Consider the following 20,116-nt stretch of genomic DNA (forward strand, 5'->3'; position numbering starts at 1 on the left):
GTTCTTCTGCATATCCACCTTCACCTCCGCCATCTGCTTTCAATGGATCAGATTTAGTAGCGAATGCTTTAGCAACGAAAACTGATGATTTTCTCACCTGGGTATTACAGATATAGATTGAGGAGTTCAAGAATGAGTAGTTCTTAGAAAAATAATAGCTGCAAGGAAAGGTGAGGTAAGGATTTTGCTGGGAGGGAGCTGTTCTTGGCAAAGGCATGGGTAGCTTCTTGGAGATATAGACATGATCAACGCACTGTAAGTGGAATTCAAGGTTGGAGAGTTTTAAGTAGGGGTGTTTACAGTTTGGTTAATCGAACCATGGCCCATTTTTGTAAATTGAATCGGTGGTACCAGTTTTTTCATTTAGCTAAGTCGAAACTGAACTGGTACTATCGGTTAAGCAGTCCGCTGGTTTTAATTTTTGACCGGTCCGGATCTTTGGTTTTTCAGTTTATTATATTTATAATATATATTATATAAATATATGTATAATTTTATATTATAAATAATAAATGATATATAATATATTATAAATATTTTAAAAATATATAATATATTTATAAATAGATCATTATAAATATAATATAAGTATATATTTATATGTATAATGAATATATATTTATATATAATACATAGAAAATATAAAATATGTGACATATATTAAATATATATATACCAGTCGGTTTGATTAACTGCCGGTTTTTTGTAGGTTAACCGAAAATTAAATTGGTCCTTCGGTTTTTCAAAAAGTCTGAATTGAAACCGAATCGATCGATTCAATTAACCACATTTTGCAATTTAATTTTCTCCGTTCGGTTTGATTTTTCATGGACATCCCACTTTTAAGAGAAAATGACAAAAAAAAGAAAATAGTGAAAATTTAATGGGATATTTTGGTAATTTAAAGTTTTCCGTCATCTAATTTAACAACTGAGGGATATTTGTCCCAATGTAAAAGTTTGAAGGGTCTTATCGCAAAAGAAAAGTACAGGGGTCTTTGTAATTTACCCATGGAAAAATTGAAACGACACAATAGAACAACAAGAAGTTCTTAGAAGGTTAAGAGGGGGGATAGAACAGAGACAGAAGTTCTTAATCGAATCGAAGGGACGCGACGGCAAGTAACAAAACGTCTTCTATATAGTTTCTCTCTGTGAAAAGTTTCATGGTTTTGGATTGAGAGAGAGAGAGAGAGAGAGAGAGATGTCGAAGTCATTGGTTCAGCCGATAGGGCAGAAGAGATTGACGAACGTGGCGGTGGTTCGTCTGAAGAAGCATGGAATGCGATTCGAGATCGCCTGCTACAAGAACAAGGTCCTCTCATGGCGTTCTGGCGTGTAAGCCCTCCTCTCTTCCCGAAACCCTTGTTTGTTTATTGCGGTGCAGTGTGTTTTGTAGTTTAGCCCCTGTTCATTTTGATTGTTATTACAGAATTTGGTAAAGCACTTAGAGCTTTTGGAATGATAAACAAGAACTGAAAAAGATGTGTTTTTTTTTTTTTTCTTTTAATTTATTGGTACAGAGAGAAGGATTTGGATGAAGTTTTGCAGTCTCAGACTGTTTATTCGAATGTCTCAAAAGGAGTTCTTGCCAAGTCGAAAGATTTGATCGCGGCCTTTGGGACTGACAATCAGACGGAGATATGCTTAGAGGTTGGCCAAATAGTCTTTCTATTTAGCGTTTTCCATTCATTCCATTTCCATTTGGAAATTTTATGTTTTGCAAGTTCTGCTAAAGCTTTAGGCTTAATTCGTAAAGAGTGAATTGTTTCATAAAACATGCGTTTTAACTAATAATTCTGTGGGCTGCAGATTTTGAAAAAGGGAGAGCTTCAAGTTGCAGGGAAGGAAAGGGAGTCTCAGCTATCAAGTCAATTCCGGGATATCGCAACTATAGTCATGCAGAAGACCATAAACCCCGAAACTCAACGCCCTTATACCATTAGCATGATTGAACGGCTTATGCATGAAATTCATTTTGCAGTTGATCCTCATAGCAGCTCGAAGAAACAGGTGATTGTCTCTGCTACTCTAATTTTCTTCTCTAACCCCCCACTCCCAATCTGTATAAGTATAGTCTTGGGTCTGTGCACCTAAAGTAAGTGAAGAGAAACTGCAAACATTGCACTCACCCCAAAAAAACACTTTGAATTGTGGACTTTGTGGATATGGCTTTAAATAGAACGGATTGGGATAAGGCATGGATGATGATGCTGATAATGACTCTGAATTATTGTAGTTTTTTCACATAACCGAGTAATGCATTCTGAACCCTCATTTATCAGTATCTTGCATTCTTGCCTTTAACAGGTTACCTAGCTTGATGCTGATCTAAAATGGAAAAAATAAAGGTTGCCCAGATGAAAAATGAATGTGTAAACGGAAAATAATCCATTCCCAATTTATGGCTCTTTTCTTGATCATGTATGGATTTTGATTCCTTGGTTATGGATTGGCTATTGATTCTGCCAATGTACTGGCAAAAATTGTTGTGTTTGTAGAATATATGTGTAATTTGTAGTCTTTTAATAGTAGATACCTCTTTGTTTTTGTACATGTTCCTTTATCTTATCACCCTAGTCATCGTAAATCTGATATCTTATTTTTATACATATTTATTTATAAAAAGCATGTTTGTTGTCTTCTCATTACCACACCACCACTACCCAAAACTGATTACAGTTAAGTTCAAACATTTACAAAGTAGTACTATATTTTTAACTAGGGGATGATGAGCATAAAGTTTTTTTTTTCTTTTTTTTTTAAATGAGCAGAAGCATTGCTTATTTGGTCTTATGGTTATGTTTATTTGTTTCATTTTTTTTATGAAACTATTTTCTATTCCTGAGGATATTGCACATTCTTTTTGGAGCTGGAGTTCTGGTACATTACATTAGAGAGAATATGCATTGTTTTAGTGAAAGCCAAAATCTACCAATGGCCTTGGTAAGGGTGAGGCTGTGGACGATGATTTCTATCAATTTCTCATGTTTGTAGGATTGTCTGTGCTCTCAAGGCTTATTTATTTGGTTTTCAGCTTTCCTTTCTCTTTTTTATGTTTTATTGTGGCATTTGAGGCTTGGTCCACCTTTTGGACTTGGGTCATCCATTATTGCATGGACACGCTGCATGTTGAGGATGGTACTATGGTATATTGGTGTTTGCATTATTCCAATTTACTTGTCTTTTTCTCCTTCATCATCTTTTTACTATTTTTATGGCTATCTTCTACAGGCCCTGGAAGTTATTCATGAACTTCAGAAACACTTCCCCATTAAACGATCCCCAATGAGAATACGGCTCACGGTACTAGAGAAAAACTTTTCTTCTATTATGGATAAGCTCAATGCCTGCAATGCCAGCATTGTTTCAAAAGATGAGTCTGGGAATCAGCTGTCTGTGGTAAGTCTGAGGAGTGAGGTCCGGTCCGTATGCTTTGAAAAGAAGTACTGCATCAACTTATAATAGTAAAACTCATTTCACAATACGTACCTGACACCGCTAAGGCGCTAACCAAAAGGGACAAAGCTCTGGTTGATGATATTCAACTCAACTCAACTAAACCTTAATCACAAGACATTTCCTTACTCAACTTGCAGTGTTCAACCTTCTTATTTCTTGTTGCAGGTTTGTGAACTGGAACCTAGTTTATTCCGAGACTGTGATGGCTATGTGCGGACTCTGCAGGGAAGATTGGACATACTCGCTGTTTCAGTGCATGTTGAAGGGGATACCCACGTTGATAACTATGATGATCATGAGGACATTCCATCAAGCCATGCAAAGGAGCAAATTGATTCTGTGGCACAACTGAGCGAGAAATTAGAGAAACAAAAAATTTCCACTGGAAATGGGAATGCCGAAGGGGAGGTCAAGCAGAACAAGTGTAACACATGCAATGCATTAGTGGGGGATGCGAAGCAGTACAGGGAACACTTCAAAAGTGACTGGCACAAGCATAACATGAGGCGCAAGGCCAGACAACTTCCTCCCCTATCTGCAGAAGAATGCATTGCTGACATGGAACTGGTTGACCTGAAGGCGGATTTGAAGGACTATTCATTTTGAGCGACTGATTTTGGTTCAGTGAAATGTATACTTGAAATACAAAGTAAGCAAGCCTACTATTGCACCAAATAAATTTGTTTTTTTTCTGACATTATTGTATTTAAAATAGGGGCCGAGTTTGTTTCTAAATGCACTCAAATATAAAACTGAACCATGTTCGCGTTCTTTTTGACCAAATTTGTTTGTACACATAAGTGTACAAACTGAAGCATGAGAATCTCTCTCTGAATCTTCGTGTATGCCATTTTGCCATGCAATTGAACTTTAACACCTCAGGTAAGCCATTATATACAGTTAGACGTCTCCACCATAACAATCACAAGAATGTAAAAGATTCTCATGCTCATCTTTATTCAAGCTGTAGCCAGTAGGACTAAAAATGGATCCTCCTCTTGGCTCGTTTTTTGCCATCCATAAGTTCCACTAGTGATGGAAGAGGTTGAGGCACTGGAACTCTCATGGATCTGTAAAGCTTCCTCAAACTTTCACTCAAGTCATTTGATGGTCCGCTGCGAGAGTGAGGGAACCTCTTTTCCATCTTCACTTCACTTTCCTCTAGTTTCTCTAATTGTAATTCAAGAACACCAGACTCTTGCAAGGATGATTCTTGTTCTCTTTCAGTGATTACAATGGGAGAAGGATCAATTTTGGTAGAGACAGTTTTCTCTTCTTGGAACAGAACATCAGACTCTCTGCGGCCAAGTCTTGCTCTTCCAAACAATGTGATGGATGATGTTGTGCTGGGGGGAGACAAATTCAAGCAAAGATCTATCTGCTTGGTAGGCAGACTCTTTAAGCGTAACTGCTTGGATTCTGCAAAATCTGGTAACTGTCCTTTAACTGCAGAAAAGGAGATGTCACCCTCAACGGGGACTTGTGAAAAAGTAGAAGCTTTTGGGGAAGTGGATCCCTCTTCTGTATTAATGTCCAGAATATTCCATAAAGGATCATTTGGCATTACAAGAGCACCAAAACAGTTGTTCTTAACATAAGGCAACTCCATAGCCCGACAACTTGGGGTTGTTGAAACAACCCTCTTAGGATGCATTAGTTGCAAAGCCCATTCCAACTCTTCTCGAGATGAGTGCATAGAGTAACATACATGCCAAACACCAAATGAATCCCTCTCCGCCTCCTTGAATCTCTGCTTTCTTTGCTTTTTAGGTTCTAAAGTCTCTTCTTCACAAGCATACCACTGTGCAGATGGTCGAATAATAACAGGCTCAGGCTGGGATTTAGTTTGGGCTTCTATGAGCTTTGCTTTTGCTCTTTCATATAATTTAGGAAATCCTTCGAACAACTGGAAGCGAGAAGACTCATCTTCACATAGAATATTAGGAGCTATGAGCGTGAGTGCTTGGAAATATTCTGCACTTGTAACCTTGTTGACATATATCTTGGACCCAAATGTTCTGGATACCTCCACAAGTATGTCTTCCTGACCAAGAAGATCGCATGCCAGGTACACCACAGGAGCATCTGGGTGCTTCCAAATGCAATTGATCACCTGCTTCATACATACCAATACAAGTGTTACATGGACTTGGTTTAACACCGTGTGAAACCAACTTGTAAACCACACTAACACCTCTAAGCAAATAAACTAAAAGAATGACATTTTGAAAATATACTAGTAGTAGTAATAGCGAAAATTAAAATAATATAAAATTCAAGATTAAAAAACATAAAAACTGACTAGGAACATTTAATTGACATTAAAACTCTACATCCTTCTCAAGTAGTCCAGTTTCCTGGATAAACATAGTATCTGCTTGGAACCTTGTATGGTAGAATTGACACTGTACATCCAATTAAAAACCATTACATTTTCCTTCTACCAATTAGGTTTTTATCTACTTGGAGAGTTGCATGGTAGAATTGACACTGTACAACTAATTAAAATCAATCACATTTTCCTTCTACTAATTAGGTTCTTACAACATCTAGATACATGTAATAGCATATAATAGCTACTCTAAGAAAAAGCATATAATAGCTGAAAGCATGAAAAGAAATGTAACAATATGGTGTTTCAAGTTTGTCCAAACTGGAGTACCTGTTGAATTGCCGAATGCTTGTTTGGAATCTGTAAGGAGAACTTCCCAAATGTACAATCAAGGAAAACATAGTCAAGCCGGCACCTGGGTTCTCTTCCTTTCTTTCCTATGTATTTTTCTGGTAGATTTTGAAGACACTCAAGGGTGAGCCTGCAATCTCCTGTGTGAAGGATATTTCCATAGTTGCCTTCAAACAAGAACATGACAGCTCCTGAAGATTACAAGTCCATGAAAAAAGAAGATCATCCACTCAAGTATCATTCTAGATTGTTTATGCAAATTAAAACATAAACAACTATATGCATGTGGAGTGTATTATACCTCAAGTTATACCAACTAACTTGCACAAAGGATTTGCTTCCAAAAAGGTAAGCATATTCTTATATCTTCTTCCTTTTTTTTGCAACATTCTAACTTCCCCAATCCCGAATATATCATTTTCTTTAATAAGTGGAAGTGAATCAAACAGTTCTTTATGGACAAACACCAAGTATAATTTAGTTTATAGTTCCAAAAAGAGAATAAGAATTGAACAAAAGACGGAGATGACATTAGAATTAAAATGAAAAAGAAAAACAAATGAGAACTGCAGCCAAAGCATCACATTGAGTTGAAAATGAGATTTAATCAGATTAAACAGCATATTATTATTTGGGGTGTCTATATGATTTATTTTTTAGTGGGACTTACAAGTTGTTTTATAAATTCATTAACTGAGCAGTACAATAATATGTAATCATTGATCATCAAGAAACATGAAGTGGCAGGACCAAAATAACAACATTATCCTTCTCTTTTCCTTGTTCTATCTAGTAATTGTATTAAAGACTGGGAAAGACTTCCAAGAGTTACACAGTATACACAGCCCATGATAGAGCAGATAGGGTATAGGTGCTATACAACAACACTAAATGGAAAGAGATGTCTCAAATTTTCCAATAAGAAAAAAGAGATGAAAAAGCTTCCCCCAAATTCTTTCTACTATGGTTTTAAAGGACCTGGGTTGATTCTTCAATGTTCTAAGATTCCTCCCCTTACTCACCTAAGGAGTGAGGAAGAACCTTCAGGCCATCTGAAGAAAGAGAGTTTAGTTTCATGATTGGAAGTTCAACATGAAGCTCCATCAAAATATAGAGGTTGAAGAAGTAAGGAATTAACAGGGAAAGCGCAAATCGGTCTGGGTTTTCAAGAGCCATGCCCATGAACCAAGACCTATAAATGAGCCAAATGCAGCCCAACCTTTGAATTCAATAGCATGGGCTGGACCCAAAGCTGATTCTTCATGTCATGACTGACTATTAGACCCTAAAGGAGACCCGGTTCAATATCTCTGATCTTGTACTGGAGAAATGAAGGCATGAATGTTTTGGTTATTTTTTTTTTTTTTTAGGAAAGGTAAAGTATCATTGTATTGATGTAAAGGTCCTTTGTACAATGAGAAGCTGTACACACCAAAAAGAAGGACCTCAAAAAAAAAGTCCATCCTCAAAAAATTACAATCAGATGTATCCCCTTTAAATTCAGTAAGTATAGACAACCAACTTCTAACAAAACCTACAGCCAAATTGACGACTTTAGAGGTTTTAAGATCAACAAATCTTTCCTTTCTTAGTCATCCCTCAGATCTGCCAAGCCTCCAAGCAGGCTTTAACTGAGGCTGGCATACACCAGCTTACCTTCAGACTTCTTAAGAAATGGCACCAGATCTCAGGCAAAAATGCAGTGTAAGAACAAATGGTTTACTGATTCTGTTTCCCCACCACAGAAGCTACACCTCAGGTCTGCAGTTAAAACCTTTTCTTACCAGCTTCTCTTTGGTGAGACATTTCTCCAAGGCTGCCCCCCATGCAATAAACTCTACTTTGGAGGGAGCTACTGTCCCCCAAATGGCCCATCTTGGAAAGGGGGTTTCAAAACCTCCCCTTATGGCGTTGTAGAAGGATTTGACTGAAAACTCCCCACTTTTGTTCCCTTTCCACACTAGTGCATCCCCAGTCTGCAAATTCAAAACCTGGGACTGAAGCAAAACCAAGATCTTCGCCACCTTCTGAATCTCCCAATCATTGAAGTCCCTTCTAAAGGTTGGAGCCCAGCAAAAAGCAGTATCCCTTAACACAAATGAATATGCTACCACTGCTTCTTTATCTTCAGCCAAATTGAACAGGGTAGGAAACATATCCTTAAGGGAATTCTCCCGTCCAAGCATCCAACCAAAACTTAATCCTTCTCCAATTCCCAACTTTAAATCTAACTTCCCTTCTGAAAAAGTTCTAAGCTTTGCATATACCTTTCCACAGACTGCATCCATAGGTTGACATGGGTGGACCACTACCCCAACCACTTTTATCCAGCCCGTATTTTTCTGATATTACTATTCTCCATAGGTTGTCAGGTTCAGCAGCAAACCTCCATAGCCAACTTACTAGTAGAGCTAGATTGAAGGATTTTAATCTCCTTAACCCCAACCCCCCTTGAGAAGTTGAGATAGGGGTTTACAAATCTGACCCCAGTTAACATGATGATATTTATGTGAATCCTTCCATCCCACTCACAAAAAAGTCTCTCATCTTTTTTTCTAAAATCTCTGCCACTTCCGAAGGGGTAGGAAATAGAGTCATGAAGTACGTAGGCAAGCTTGCTAGGGCACTCTTGATAAGTGCTACCTTTCCACCTTTGGAGAGATACCTTGCTTTCCAAGCGACCAATTTCTGATCCATTCTTTCTATTATTGGATTCCAAATGGTTTTTGAATTGCATTTGGCTCCCAGAGGCAACCCTAAATAATTTGATGGCAGCTGACCGACCTTGCAGCCTAACAAGTCTGCCATACCCTGGATGTTATAAACATCACCCACAGCTATTATCTCACTTTTTTCTAGGTTTACATTCAGACTTGAAATAATCTCAAACCAGTAAAGAATGTACTTCAAATTCAGAACTTGCTCCTCTGAAGCCTTGCAAAAGAAGAGAGTGTCACCAGCATATTGTAGAATTGGAATGGAAACCCATTGGGCTTCACCTGAAAGCCTTCCAGCAGCTCCCTCTCCACAGCTCTATCTACCAACTTGCTTAAACCTTCCATTGCTATTAGAAAGAGAAAAGGAGACAATGGGGTTTCCTTTAGCAATCCCATTTACAAGCACTGAGAATCTAGGGGTTGAGTAGCAGACCTTTATCCAATTTCTCCACTTGGAGCCAAAGTGCATTATTTTCAACAAATAATCCAAGAAAGACCAGTTAACATGGTCATAAGCCTTTTCTAAGTCACTTTTGCAGATTATACCACTTTCTCCACCTCTTATTCTTGAGTTTAATAGTTCATTAGCTATGAGAACTACATCCTGAATGTGCTTGTTGTGGACAAATATCCCTTGGTTAGGGGTGATAAAAAAAAAACGAACCAACCGAAACTGAATCGAAAATTCGATTAACCAAACCGGTAGGTTCAGTTTCGGTTAACCAAAATAGAAAACCAGCAGTTAATTGAACTAACCGGTATACATATATTTATATATATTATGTATGTTTATATTATATATTTTATATTTTCTATACATTATAAATTAACAAATATGCATTATATATAAATATATATATATATATATATATATTTTGTAATATATAATTTATTATTTATTGTTTAAAATATAATATTATATACATATTTCTAGTATTTTATTATATGCTTATATATTTTTCTATAATAAATATTGTAAATAATAAAAAACCAAAAAACTGACGGTTTACAGTTAACCAAACCGGTCAACCGGTTAACCGATCGGCTTCGGTTCGGTTTTGGTTACCGGTTTTCCAAAAACTGGTAGCCCCGGTTCAGTTTCAAAAATTAGCCCACAGTTCGGTTAACTGAACCATGAGCACCCCTACCCTTGGTACTTAGAGATTAAAGAATCCATCACCTTCCTTAATCTGGTGGCCAGAATTTTAGATAGGATCTTGTAGACACTTCCAACCAAGCTGATTGGCCTAAAATCTTTCAGCTCATTTGCTCCTTTCTTCTTGGGCATCAGTGATATAAAAGTAGCATTTAAGCTTCTCTCGAGGGCAGCAGAATCATGGAATTCCGCCAAAACCCTTAGCAAATCTGTTTTAAAGAGCTCCCAGAACTTCTTAAAAAACAATAATGTGAAACCATCCGGGCCCAGTGCCTTCTCCCCTTCCAAATCTTCTATAACCTTCTTTACCTCTTCTTATGAGAAGGGTTTTTCCAGTTCTGAAACCTACACCTCAGTCAAACAATTAAAGATCAAACCATCCAGTCTTGGTCTTCTCTTGCAAGGTTCCTTCAACAACTCTTTATAGAAATAAATAAAAGCATCTGCTGTCTTCCTCATCTAGTACTACCTTTCCTTCTACCTTCAACTTTTGAATAGAATTAACTCTCTCTTGCATTGGCCATCTTGTGGAAAAAAGCAGTATTATTAACACCTGCTTTCAGCCACATTGCCCGAGCTCTTTGCCTCCATTTGACTTCAGCTTCAGCTTGGTGCAACATAGTATCTAGCGTCTTCTTAGCAATAAGCCTTCTTCTCCTGTGGAAAAAAGGCATGACTATTTTGTTGCTGCACATAATATAGATTTTATGAACAGCTAGTGTGAGGGAATGTGCTATGCACGTGTGCAAATAAAGAGTACAAATATAAGTTCAGGTTATACAATCAAATTTAACATTTTATGACCTGCACCAAAACCAAGGCAAGTATCTGATTTATAATAGTATAGGTGATATCAAATTCTGACATGAAGAATAAAACAGGAACTAAAATGAGCTCTTAACTTCATTTATTGATGTTCCTCTTTACCATAAGCCTAAGCAAACCACTAAAACGATCTCAAAAGTCCCAATAGAATGTGATTAGTTGAAACACATTCCTATGGATGTATGACACACAAAAAAAAAACCTACCCTAAGGCAAACACAACTGAAGAAGTCACAACTTCAACAACCTATTGAAAGCATTTTACATTGTAACATCATAACAAACACAAAAGACAACATGGAGACCAGTCTTGGAAATTCTCTGCAAAATCCAACGTATGATCACTCATAAAAAGGCATTAACACGCCAATCCAGCCAGAGGCATCATTATGGTCCTGAGAATCTCTTTTTTGCCTTCATTCATGAAGAACCAAGGAATAACACAGAGCAATAAAATGAAAGAAAGGAAATGGCCATAACCCTTTTCCACTCAATACCCCATTCCCATAATGGTCCATACTTACAGTAACAAATATGAAATCAATGCACATGGTCTATGTGGGATCCCTTAGATTCACAAATAAAGGGATGAGAGAATGCTCAGGCACTTTGAGGCAAAATTAGAGTTCAGTCTTATGGGGTGAGTTCAATCACATGGGATCACCAAAAATGAAGTCCACAACAATGATTGAAGCTAGGAAAAGCATGGAATCTTTTTGTAAGGCCAACAAGGGAAAATTCAGACCAGACTGAGTCTTCAAAAGAAGACATTTGGGTCATGACCTGTAGACAAGCCACTGCTAGTAGGAGCCCCATCATGTGTTAGAACTACAAAGACCCAATCTCTCGACCTTCATTTAAAATTGTGATGATTTCTAGAGGGGTGTAAGTTCAACCATTTTGTTAGGACAGAGAATATATAACTTGTAATTAGTCCTGGTTAATTTAAATTGTATGAAATAGAAATGCCAAGTTTTGAAATGAATATTGAAGCATCGGTTCAAATTGCCTCCTACATAAACATGTCTCTTGACCAGAAGCCTGAAAAAGACAACTAATATAATCTCAAAAGCCTTCTAGGAGTCTCATAAGCCAAAATCAGTTCAAAGTTTTGTTATACAAAAAGAAACACTACTGAACTTCAGAATATAGTGGGAAAACAACCGGAAAGAAAGATGAGCCACAATCTCAGCAGAAAGGTGGAAAAATAACATGATGGCTAGAATATGGTAGTTTACCAAACCAAAAGTATGAACGAAAATTAAAGCCTTAAAAACTAAACAGGACCGGTACTTGCAAATAACCTACCAACAACAGTATTTGCAAATAATCTACCCAGTACCCACAGCAGTAAATCTTCATAAAAACATAATCAAAGCGGCAAAGATAATCAGGATAGAAAAACACTTAAGGTCCAACTGGAAGCAACGGACAACATCGCATGTAAAATGTTGCAGAGTTTCCTCCAAACCACAAAAACAAAAGCAAACAAATAACAAGAAAATAATGAATACATTAATAAACATTTAGGGAAAAAAGGTACCAGGGCAATGATTGGCATCAAAAGCCGTAACGGAAAAAGCTCCATCCGGGTCATCAATAACCACCGACTGACCAATCTCGATACAAACAAACAAAGAATCGTCGAGCTGCAAAACAATTAAGCAACCCAGTTTCGGAATAATTTAGAAGACAATAAGAACATCAATCAAATAGGTATGCCACAAATACAGGAGGAGAAAGAAAACCTGAGGGAATTGTTGAAGAACCAAAGTTTTGGTTAAATGGGTACAATAAATTGGGTAAGAGGAATAGAGAGTAATTCCAGTGGAGTGGTCTTTGTGGGCGTGAGTGAGGAAATGATGTCTCTTCTTCTTCGATGACGGTGTCCACGTATCCACAGAGAAAGGAAGGCCTTTGGGCATCTCTATTGTCATTCTCTCTCCGTTTCAAAGATTGTAGTGGAGTGATGATGAGATGCGAAGAGAGAGAAACAGAGATGTAAGGTAAACAACTTCAAAAAAAGTTGAAAGCTGTAAGCTTCTCTTGCAAGGAAGGGAAATAATCGGGAGTTTGTGTTTAACAGGGGAGGGAAATGAGGAGAATACCGCTTTGCGATGGTTTCTAAATACCCTCATGTTTAATGACATAATATCCCTAATAATGTTGTTCGAATTCAAATCCAATCCACGGTCCGATCAAATTCCAATCCGATCGAATTCCAATCGAATATTTGAATTCGAATTTCATTAAAAAATTTAATTCGATTCAATATCCGATGAATATTAAAAATTAATATTTGAATTTGAATTTAATTAAATATTTGAATATTCGATTTGATTAATTAATTATTTTAGATAATTAATAAATATATAAAATAAATATTTTTATTTATATAAAGTATATAAATATATAAATTATTTATATAATTTAATTATTATATATATAAATTATGTAAAACATTTAAAAAATTTATATATTATATATAAGAATTAAATAATTGCTCGAATTTGGATATTTATCAAATCAAATTAGATCATATCCGAATTCATATATGATTAATTATTGGGTATGAATAGGATATCCAAATTTGACCAATTAGATATTCGAATTATCCAAATTCGATTCGATTATGTTGAATCTCGAATTCAAAATCAGTCGGTTCGAATACCATTGAGACCCCTGATTTTAATGTCAACCAAGTCCAACATTAAGAATTGGGTTTAATGATGGAGCCCAATTAAGTTTAAGGTCAAAGTTTGAATTATCCAATCAAAGCTTAGCTTGCGCCAAAATTTGATGAATTTGAAATGGGCTTGGACTCGGTCCACGCTTAGGTTTGTCAATCATTCCATGCTAAAAACTGTGATACATGTATGTATATATTTGTAGTTTATTAAAAAATTATACACATATACATGTATGCAGTCAAACATGTCTTTTATCGGTAGATCTGGCTTTTATCGGTAGATCTGGCTGTTAGGTTGGGTGGGTAAGGTTCGGGTTGGGTCAAGACACTTTGGGTTGATTTGGGTTGGTTAAACTTCAGGCTGGATTGTTAAATGCTTGACCCTAATCTTAATTGTTCGGGTTAGGATTGACCCATGGGTTAATTCGGTTCACCCAAAAAATAATTGAAATTTTAAAAAGGGGTCAACTATGATATGGTAAAGATATGATATCTGAAAAAATGTCTCACCAATCAATTGGAAACATAAACATGGTAGCCAATAAAGTCTTATTTATCAAACTTAATGGGTGGGTTTTGATTAGTCAAAATTCTTTTTATACCATGTCTTTTCCACTTTATAGATTTTCTCTTTTAAAAAATAAATAAAAATATGTGAAAATACCCAAATTAAAGAATTAACCTTAAAATTTAAAAAACAAACTAAAAAACTTGAACATTTAACAATTCAAAGAGTAAACAATAAAGAGTAAAGACTAAATAGTAAAAAATAAATAGTAGAAACTTCTAACAATGCATAAATAATCCCAATTAGACATAACAATTGGGTCAACGGGTTGACCCATGGCCCAACCCAACCCAGTTTTCACTAGGTTAGGTCGAGTCAGGACATTCTCATATTCAGGTTGCTGAATATGAAACCCTAACCCTATTTTTTCGGGTTGGTTGGATTGGGTTCACAGGCTGGGTCAACTTTTTGCCAAGTCTACTTATTGGGCTGGTCTTGGATTGGGATAAGGTCAGTCTGAACCAAGCCCAGCCTATATAAAATTACAGACTGAATTGGCCCAGGCTTTAGTTGGACCCACCCAAGTTGCACCCCTAGTTATCAATCAAATTTATTTGCTAGGAATGCTGTGGAGAGCAACCATCATCCTTTTTTCTTGTCTAGTTATTAGGCCTGTGTGGTTTGCCTCTAATTTCTCTCTTAGGATCAGTTTGGAAGGAGTACAAATACAAATATATACAAAGTAAATACATATAAAATACAAGGCTTTGCACTCTATAAATTTGTATTTGTATTCTTTCCAAATTGAGCCTTCCAAACTTAGGCTCAGTTTGAAAGGAGTACAAATGCAAATATGTACAGTGCAAATACATACAAAATATAAGGTTTTGCACTCTACATATTTGTAATTGTACTCCTTCCAAACTGAGCCTTAGAGTTGGTGATCATGGATACTCAACACTTCACGTATGGATGATAGATTAGTTCCATCATAACAACCAATTGGTTCTTTAGAAGTAGTTATTCTCACTCTTAAATGAAAGCTTTTTTTTCCTCAAACAAGTGTCTATCTATTCAAATGTAGGATCCATTGAAAAGAAAGAACAAATAAAATCAAAAGCTAATTTCACATAATGTAGGATCTATAAATTGAGATATTGTTTAGAAATAAAGCTTGATTTAAGCATTTTATCAATAAAGAGCATCTTAAAAGTGGTTTACTCCCACTCCTAACAAAAAACTTCTTAAACATGTTTCTATCCATTCAAATGGTAGTTACCACCACTCCCCAAAAAAAGTTAGTGGTTTTTAAGTCCCTTGATTTAATGGCTTAAATTAAATAACAAATCTCTATATAAAATCAAATAAAATAATAATCTAAATTTACAACATAGCAATTGGGTGTCAAACAAAATTTAGGGTCAATTTGGTTCGAGGGAATAGGAGCCTAGAATCAGAATCGGAATGGGCCATTCTGATTCCCATTGTTTGGTTGACGGGAATGGGATTCCCATTCCCATTCTAGGCGGATTGTCTCAGCTACCAACACGAATTCTGATTATCATTCATTTTTTTAATATTTTCTCCATACATGCACTTGTTAGCAGGTTGTCAATGTGTGTTTGTTGAAAATATATAATAAGTGGGTTGTTTTGAGATTTTTTTAATAGGAGCAGAATTAGAAAATTTGGCTGATTCTGATTCCAGTTTCAAATTGAACCAAACAGTGACAACCAACATCGGATTCTGATTCATTACTGAACCAAACAAGTGTCAGGAATAGGTGATTCCAATTCCAATTCTGGCCCTGTCCATGAACCAAATGGATCCTATATTAGAAAACATAAATAACAAAATATGAGAATATTGGCCTCATGTGGCATATATAGAAGATGCAGTGTAAATCTGTGATGGAGCAAAGAAGATTTGAACCATTGAGGGTGGTATTCATGGCTGAGCTTCAAAAGCATTTAACTTACAGATCTTCTCCGGTCTTCAATCTTGCTCCTCCCTCCTCTACTATACAAGTTCATTGGTGCAAACCAACTTCTCAATTTGTTAAACTTTGATGGTGCTTCCTCCTCTACTCTTCATGGTGGAGTAGGAATTGAATTATTACTTAGGACCATTGTGGTGATTTTTGCTATGGGAGAGCACAGAAAGTTCCATTGGTCTATGGTCTCCAATTCGCTCTTGAGGGTGATTCCAAAATTGTTGTTGAGAGTCTGCTGGAGGTTAATATTGATCTTCCTTTGTGTGTAGATCTTTGGTTGTAGACTGCAGACTCCTTATGCTTCGTAGCTTAGGTTCCCTCACTGTTTATTTAATTGGACTTAAAGATTGGGTAACAAAGGTTAAAATTGATTATTTTAATAATCAATTTTATTTGATTATTAAAATTGATTATTTAACAATGGAATATTAAATTGATTATTTTAATAAGTAAAAGTAATTTTGTTATTTAAAATATTTATTTTAATTTTAATAATTACAATAACCATTTCAATCATCAGTTATTATTCAAGTAATTAAATAAATTAACAATTATTTAAAAATACTAATATAAAATAAAAATTATAATTACATAATTAAATAGTTAACATAATTAAAATATCTTAATTATTTTATAATTAGGATGATTATATTAAGTCTTCATTTTTAATTGTCTAAACATTCAAATAGATATTAAAACTAAATAATCAATTGTTGAAGTAGTTTATTTATTATTTATTTAATAATTAACTATTAAAATAATTAATTTAGTAAATATTATAAAATAAAATAATTATGTTAAATATTTTATTATATATTAATGATATTTTATTACATTTTCAGTTATTGAATAATTATTATTTACTTATTTAATTTTTATCAAATAATTAATAAAATATTATGAACTAAATATCTATTAATAATTAATTAATTAATTACTTAATATTAATTGTTTAAGTACTTAATAATTAATCATTTTTCATTATTATTAATGAATTGTATAATTACAAATTGAGTACCTATTAAAATAATTATTTATAACTAATTATTAATAATTAATATTATTTATAAATAATAATTAATATTAATTCTAATTATTAATAATTAATTAATTATTATTTTTCAATTTCTATATTATTAATATTTTATATTTTATCTAACTAATTTGTTAAATATTTAAACAAACATTTTCATATCCAAGGTTAAAATGGTCAATTGTCATTTTTCTAAACTCAACATTTAGATTTTCAAACAACATTTTCTACATTCGCACTTCAGAACCGACTATAATACACCTCTATAAGTAAATATTATAGTTTTAAAGACATCAAATATTAGATTTTAATGAAAACAAACATGCCCTTCATCTCTTTCACTTAATAGCATTTTCCCATTATATAATGGTGTACTTCAACTAGGAAGTTGTTTGCAATCCAACTATACAAATGTGGAAAAGGAAGAAGTAGAAAAAGAGAATAAAAAATAGAGAGCAACCTTCCAAAAATCTAGAAGAGATGATTAATGTCTCTTGCAAGACGGGTTTGTTGGAAGTGTGTTGGGAGCAGAAGCACAAGGGCAAAATTACATAAATGCATTCCATGCATCCATGCACTTTTATGATCCAAGGGAATTGTCGTTGAAGGGATATAAGCTTAGCACTTTGGAAAGGTGTGGATAGAAGGGAGTCATCCCCCTTCCCCCTCACAATCCCGATTTATATCCCACTTATATCTTGGCCTCCCATCCATATTTATTAACTTTTGGCCCCTAAGAAAAAGAGTAAATTATAAATAGGTATCTTGTACTTTGGGAGTAGTATCACTTCAAGGTGTAAATTTTCAAATGTGCCACTTTAGTACTTGAACTTCCAAAAATATACATTTAAGTCCAATTATATTAAACTTGCATTACAATGAGTGTAAAAGTACAAAAATACCCATGTTCAAACTCTCTTTTTTTAAATGTTCATATTTCTTCTATCTTTGGACTTTGGACACAAACCAATGGCAACAAAGTGTGGGACAATGGATATACATCCAAGGGTAAAGAGGTAAAACCCCTCTAGCATGGACAACTAGATTTATGATAACGACAAAACTAATGACTAATGGCACATAGAAACATAACAATACACCCCCATGAGGTAGAAGAGAGATTTACAAGATCTCAAAAGAGTAGTAATCAAACATTTGTGATCAAGATAGTTTGACTTTGTGAACTAGTCTTGTGAGGCAAAGTCAATTTGGCCTTGTGAGCCAACCCAAACGAGGCAAGGATAATTTGGCTTTTCAAACCAAACTTCACAAGGCAAAACTAATTTCACCTTATGAGGTAAATCAAAACCCCCTAATCCAGTTGAACCTCATGGGATCAAATTAGGGGTACAAAGTGTGAGAATGGCTTTGAGGGTATAAGATGCGTGATTAATGACTCAAGGAAGTGATGGCCAGTTGTACCTGAGTGTTGTATTAACACACATCACCCTTGAAGGAAACTTGGGAACATGCTCTAACAACCTTGTTATTAGCATCTAATTTTTGCTTAGTCTTCCACTTGAAACCCAAATTCACCCAAAACACCTAATTAAATCCTTTGAATCCCTTTAAAACACCCAAATATACCAAAACCTAACTTTCAGTCCAAATGCCCTTAAATCTACCGTTGAATCTACCCATTACCAATCTGATGACCCTAATAAATCCCCATCCACATAATCCACTCATAGATTAAACACTACCATTAAACCCTAAATATCCCAAAACTTTCACCCATAAAGTTTCAACCTAAAATTCTAACGTTTACTCCTCCATCAAGCAAAGATTCTATTTTAATCAATCAGACTACATCATTGAACTCCAAAAGCATCAAAACCCATAATGTTTCAACCCAAGTTTCTCCCGTTTACCCTTATAGTAAACCAAGATTCTGTTTTGGACCCTCTCATTGACCCAAATTCCTAGGATCTTAATCCCTTGAACCAATTAGATATTACCACCAGATCTTGGATACCACCTGTAAAATTTTAGACCAAAATACCTTTGTTTGCTCCTTCATCATGTCAAGATTCCATTTTGAAGCCTCAGATTGATCAAATCATTACCCTTCTATATCAGTCCAATTCGGACCCAGTTGGGCTAATCCAACCCTACCAATCAATACAAAATGCTTAAAAACCCTATCCTATGAAATTTCAACCAAAAATACCCTTGTTTACCCTCTCATCCAAAAGGATTCCAGTTCTACCAATCTTGTTAGCCCATACACACAAACCACTCTCTGCACTTAGGGCCGTTTCCACCCTCCGATTTTTGGCCCAAAATCTCACCATTCAATCAGCATGAAGTGACTTGTTTTTCTAAAATTATGAAAATACCCTTAGATTTTCCAAAAATTACCAAAATGCCATTAACCCCATTATAAAAACCAACCTTAATGTATTTAAACAAGACCCCCAAATACCACTTGGGATTTCCTTACCCACTCTCTATCTGTCATGAATTGGAGTCACACATCTCTATTATGAATTCAAAGATGTGTGGCTCCAATTCACTATAGGTAGAGAGTGGGTAAGAAAAGTGAGTAGGAAATCTGGGCTCTATTCAGAAATTCATTTGGCTTCCTTTGAGCTCTATTTTTGTTGAAGATAATTGTTGTTTGAAGATAAAAACCTAAAGTTGAAGCATATCTAAATCTCCCTTGTTATAGATCATCCTCAGGCCGAAAGCCATACCAAAGTCGATTGTAATGATCGTTTTCGAAACCTCATTAGGAAATGATATCTCTTTGGACATGGCATGGACCTTCGCGCATATCCTTTAAACTTGAAATCATCTCATCTTACCCTCCCGAAAAGTAGCTACATAATTTGCGAATCATTCTAGGTACATCAATTTATCAAAACTGAAGCCATCCCTGTTGGAGGACCGGCAATCTATAACCGAAGCAACCAAATCTTCCCACATTTCATCTATTAGTTTCAGGCCGAAATTCAATTTGGTGAGTTTGCTTCTCTTGTTTAATTGCTCAAAGATAATATTAGCTACCCCTTTGCAATTTTAAGTATTTATTCTTGTCAGTGATGCCAA

The 20,116-nt window shown here is 35.3% G+C and overlaps 2 protein-coding genes across 3 annotated transcripts; one reads left to right on the plus strand and one right to left on the minus strand.

Annotated features, from left to right (window-relative positions):
* The first annotated feature begins 956 nt into the window (after window positions 1-956).
* On the plus strand, window positions 957-4,244 carry LOC148851784 (sequence-specific DNA binding transcription factor). The gene is made up of 5 exons (XM_088944276.1): window positions 957-1,337; window positions 1,523-1,652; window positions 1,812-2,012; window positions 3,234-3,401; window positions 3,627-4,244. Exons 1-5 carry the CDS (start codon window positions 1,204-1,206, stop codon window positions 4,065-4,067), a joined length of 1,074 nt encoding a protein of 357 aa, XP_088800402.1. The 5' UTR covers window positions 957-1,203; the 3' UTR covers window positions 4,068-4,244.
* A 148-nt stretch (window positions 4,245-4,392) lies between these two features.
* On the minus strand, window positions 4,393-12,945 carry LOC148851785 (DNA repair metallo-beta-lactamase family protein). 2 transcript variants are annotated; one of them, XM_088944275.1, is made up of 5 exons: window positions 12,591-12,607; window positions 12,386-12,491; window positions 10,042-10,674; window positions 6,124-6,335; window positions 4,393-5,574 (listed from the first exon to the last, which is right to left on the minus strand). In XM_088944275.1, the coding sequence occupies exons 4-5, from the start codon at window positions 6,325-6,327 to the stop codon at window positions 4,441-4,443; spliced, it is 1,338 nt and encodes a 445-aa protein (XP_088800401.1). In that variant the 5' UTR covers window positions 6,328-6,335; window positions 10,042-10,674; window positions 12,386-12,491; window positions 12,591-12,607; the 3' UTR covers window positions 4,393-4,440. The 2 variants fall into 2 exon arrangements, with proteins under 2 accessions (XP_088800401.1, XP_088800400.1); XM_088944274.1 differs by lacking the exon at window positions 10,042-10,674 and having other exon boundaries at window positions 12,591-12,945.
* Between the last annotated feature and the right edge of the window lie 7,171 nt (window positions 12,946-20,116).

This window comes from Nelumbo lutea, chromosome 5 (genome assembly GCF_056320005.1).
Source record: "Nelumbo lutea isolate HS-2025 chromosome 5, American lotus-T2T, whole genome shotgun sequence".
NCBI lineage: Eukaryota > Viridiplantae > Streptophyta > Magnoliopsida > Proteales > Nelumbonaceae > Nelumbo > Nelumbo lutea.

Excerpts from the sequence above, each read along its gene's own strand:
- LOC148851784 (XM_088944276.1), top strand. The coding sequence starts at position 1,204 with ATGTCGAAGTCATTGGTTCAGCCGATAGGGCAGAAGAGATTGACGAAC. Across the intron at positions 1,653-1,811 it reads AGACGGAGATATGCTTAGAG|ATTTTGAAAAAGGGAGAGCT; the intron begins GTTGGCCAAATA and ends TGTGGGCTGCAG. Across the intron at positions 3,402-3,626 it reads CTGGGAATCAGCTGTCTGTG|GTTTGTGAACTGGAACCTAG; the intron begins GTAAGTCTGAGG and ends TTCTTGTTGCAG.
- LOC148851785 (XM_088944274.1), bottom strand. The coding sequence starts at position 12,779 with ATGACAATAGAGATGCCCAAAGGCCTTCCTTTCTCTGTGGATACGTGG. Across the intron at positions 12,492-12,590 it reads TTCTTCAACAATTCCCTCAG|CTCGACGATTCTTTGTTTGT; the intron begins GTTTTCTTTCTC and ends ATTGTTTTGCAG. Across the intron at positions 5,575-6,123 it reads AGCATTCGGCAATTCAACAG|GTGATCAATTGCATTTGGAA; the intron begins GTACTCCAGTTT and ends TGTATGAAGCAG.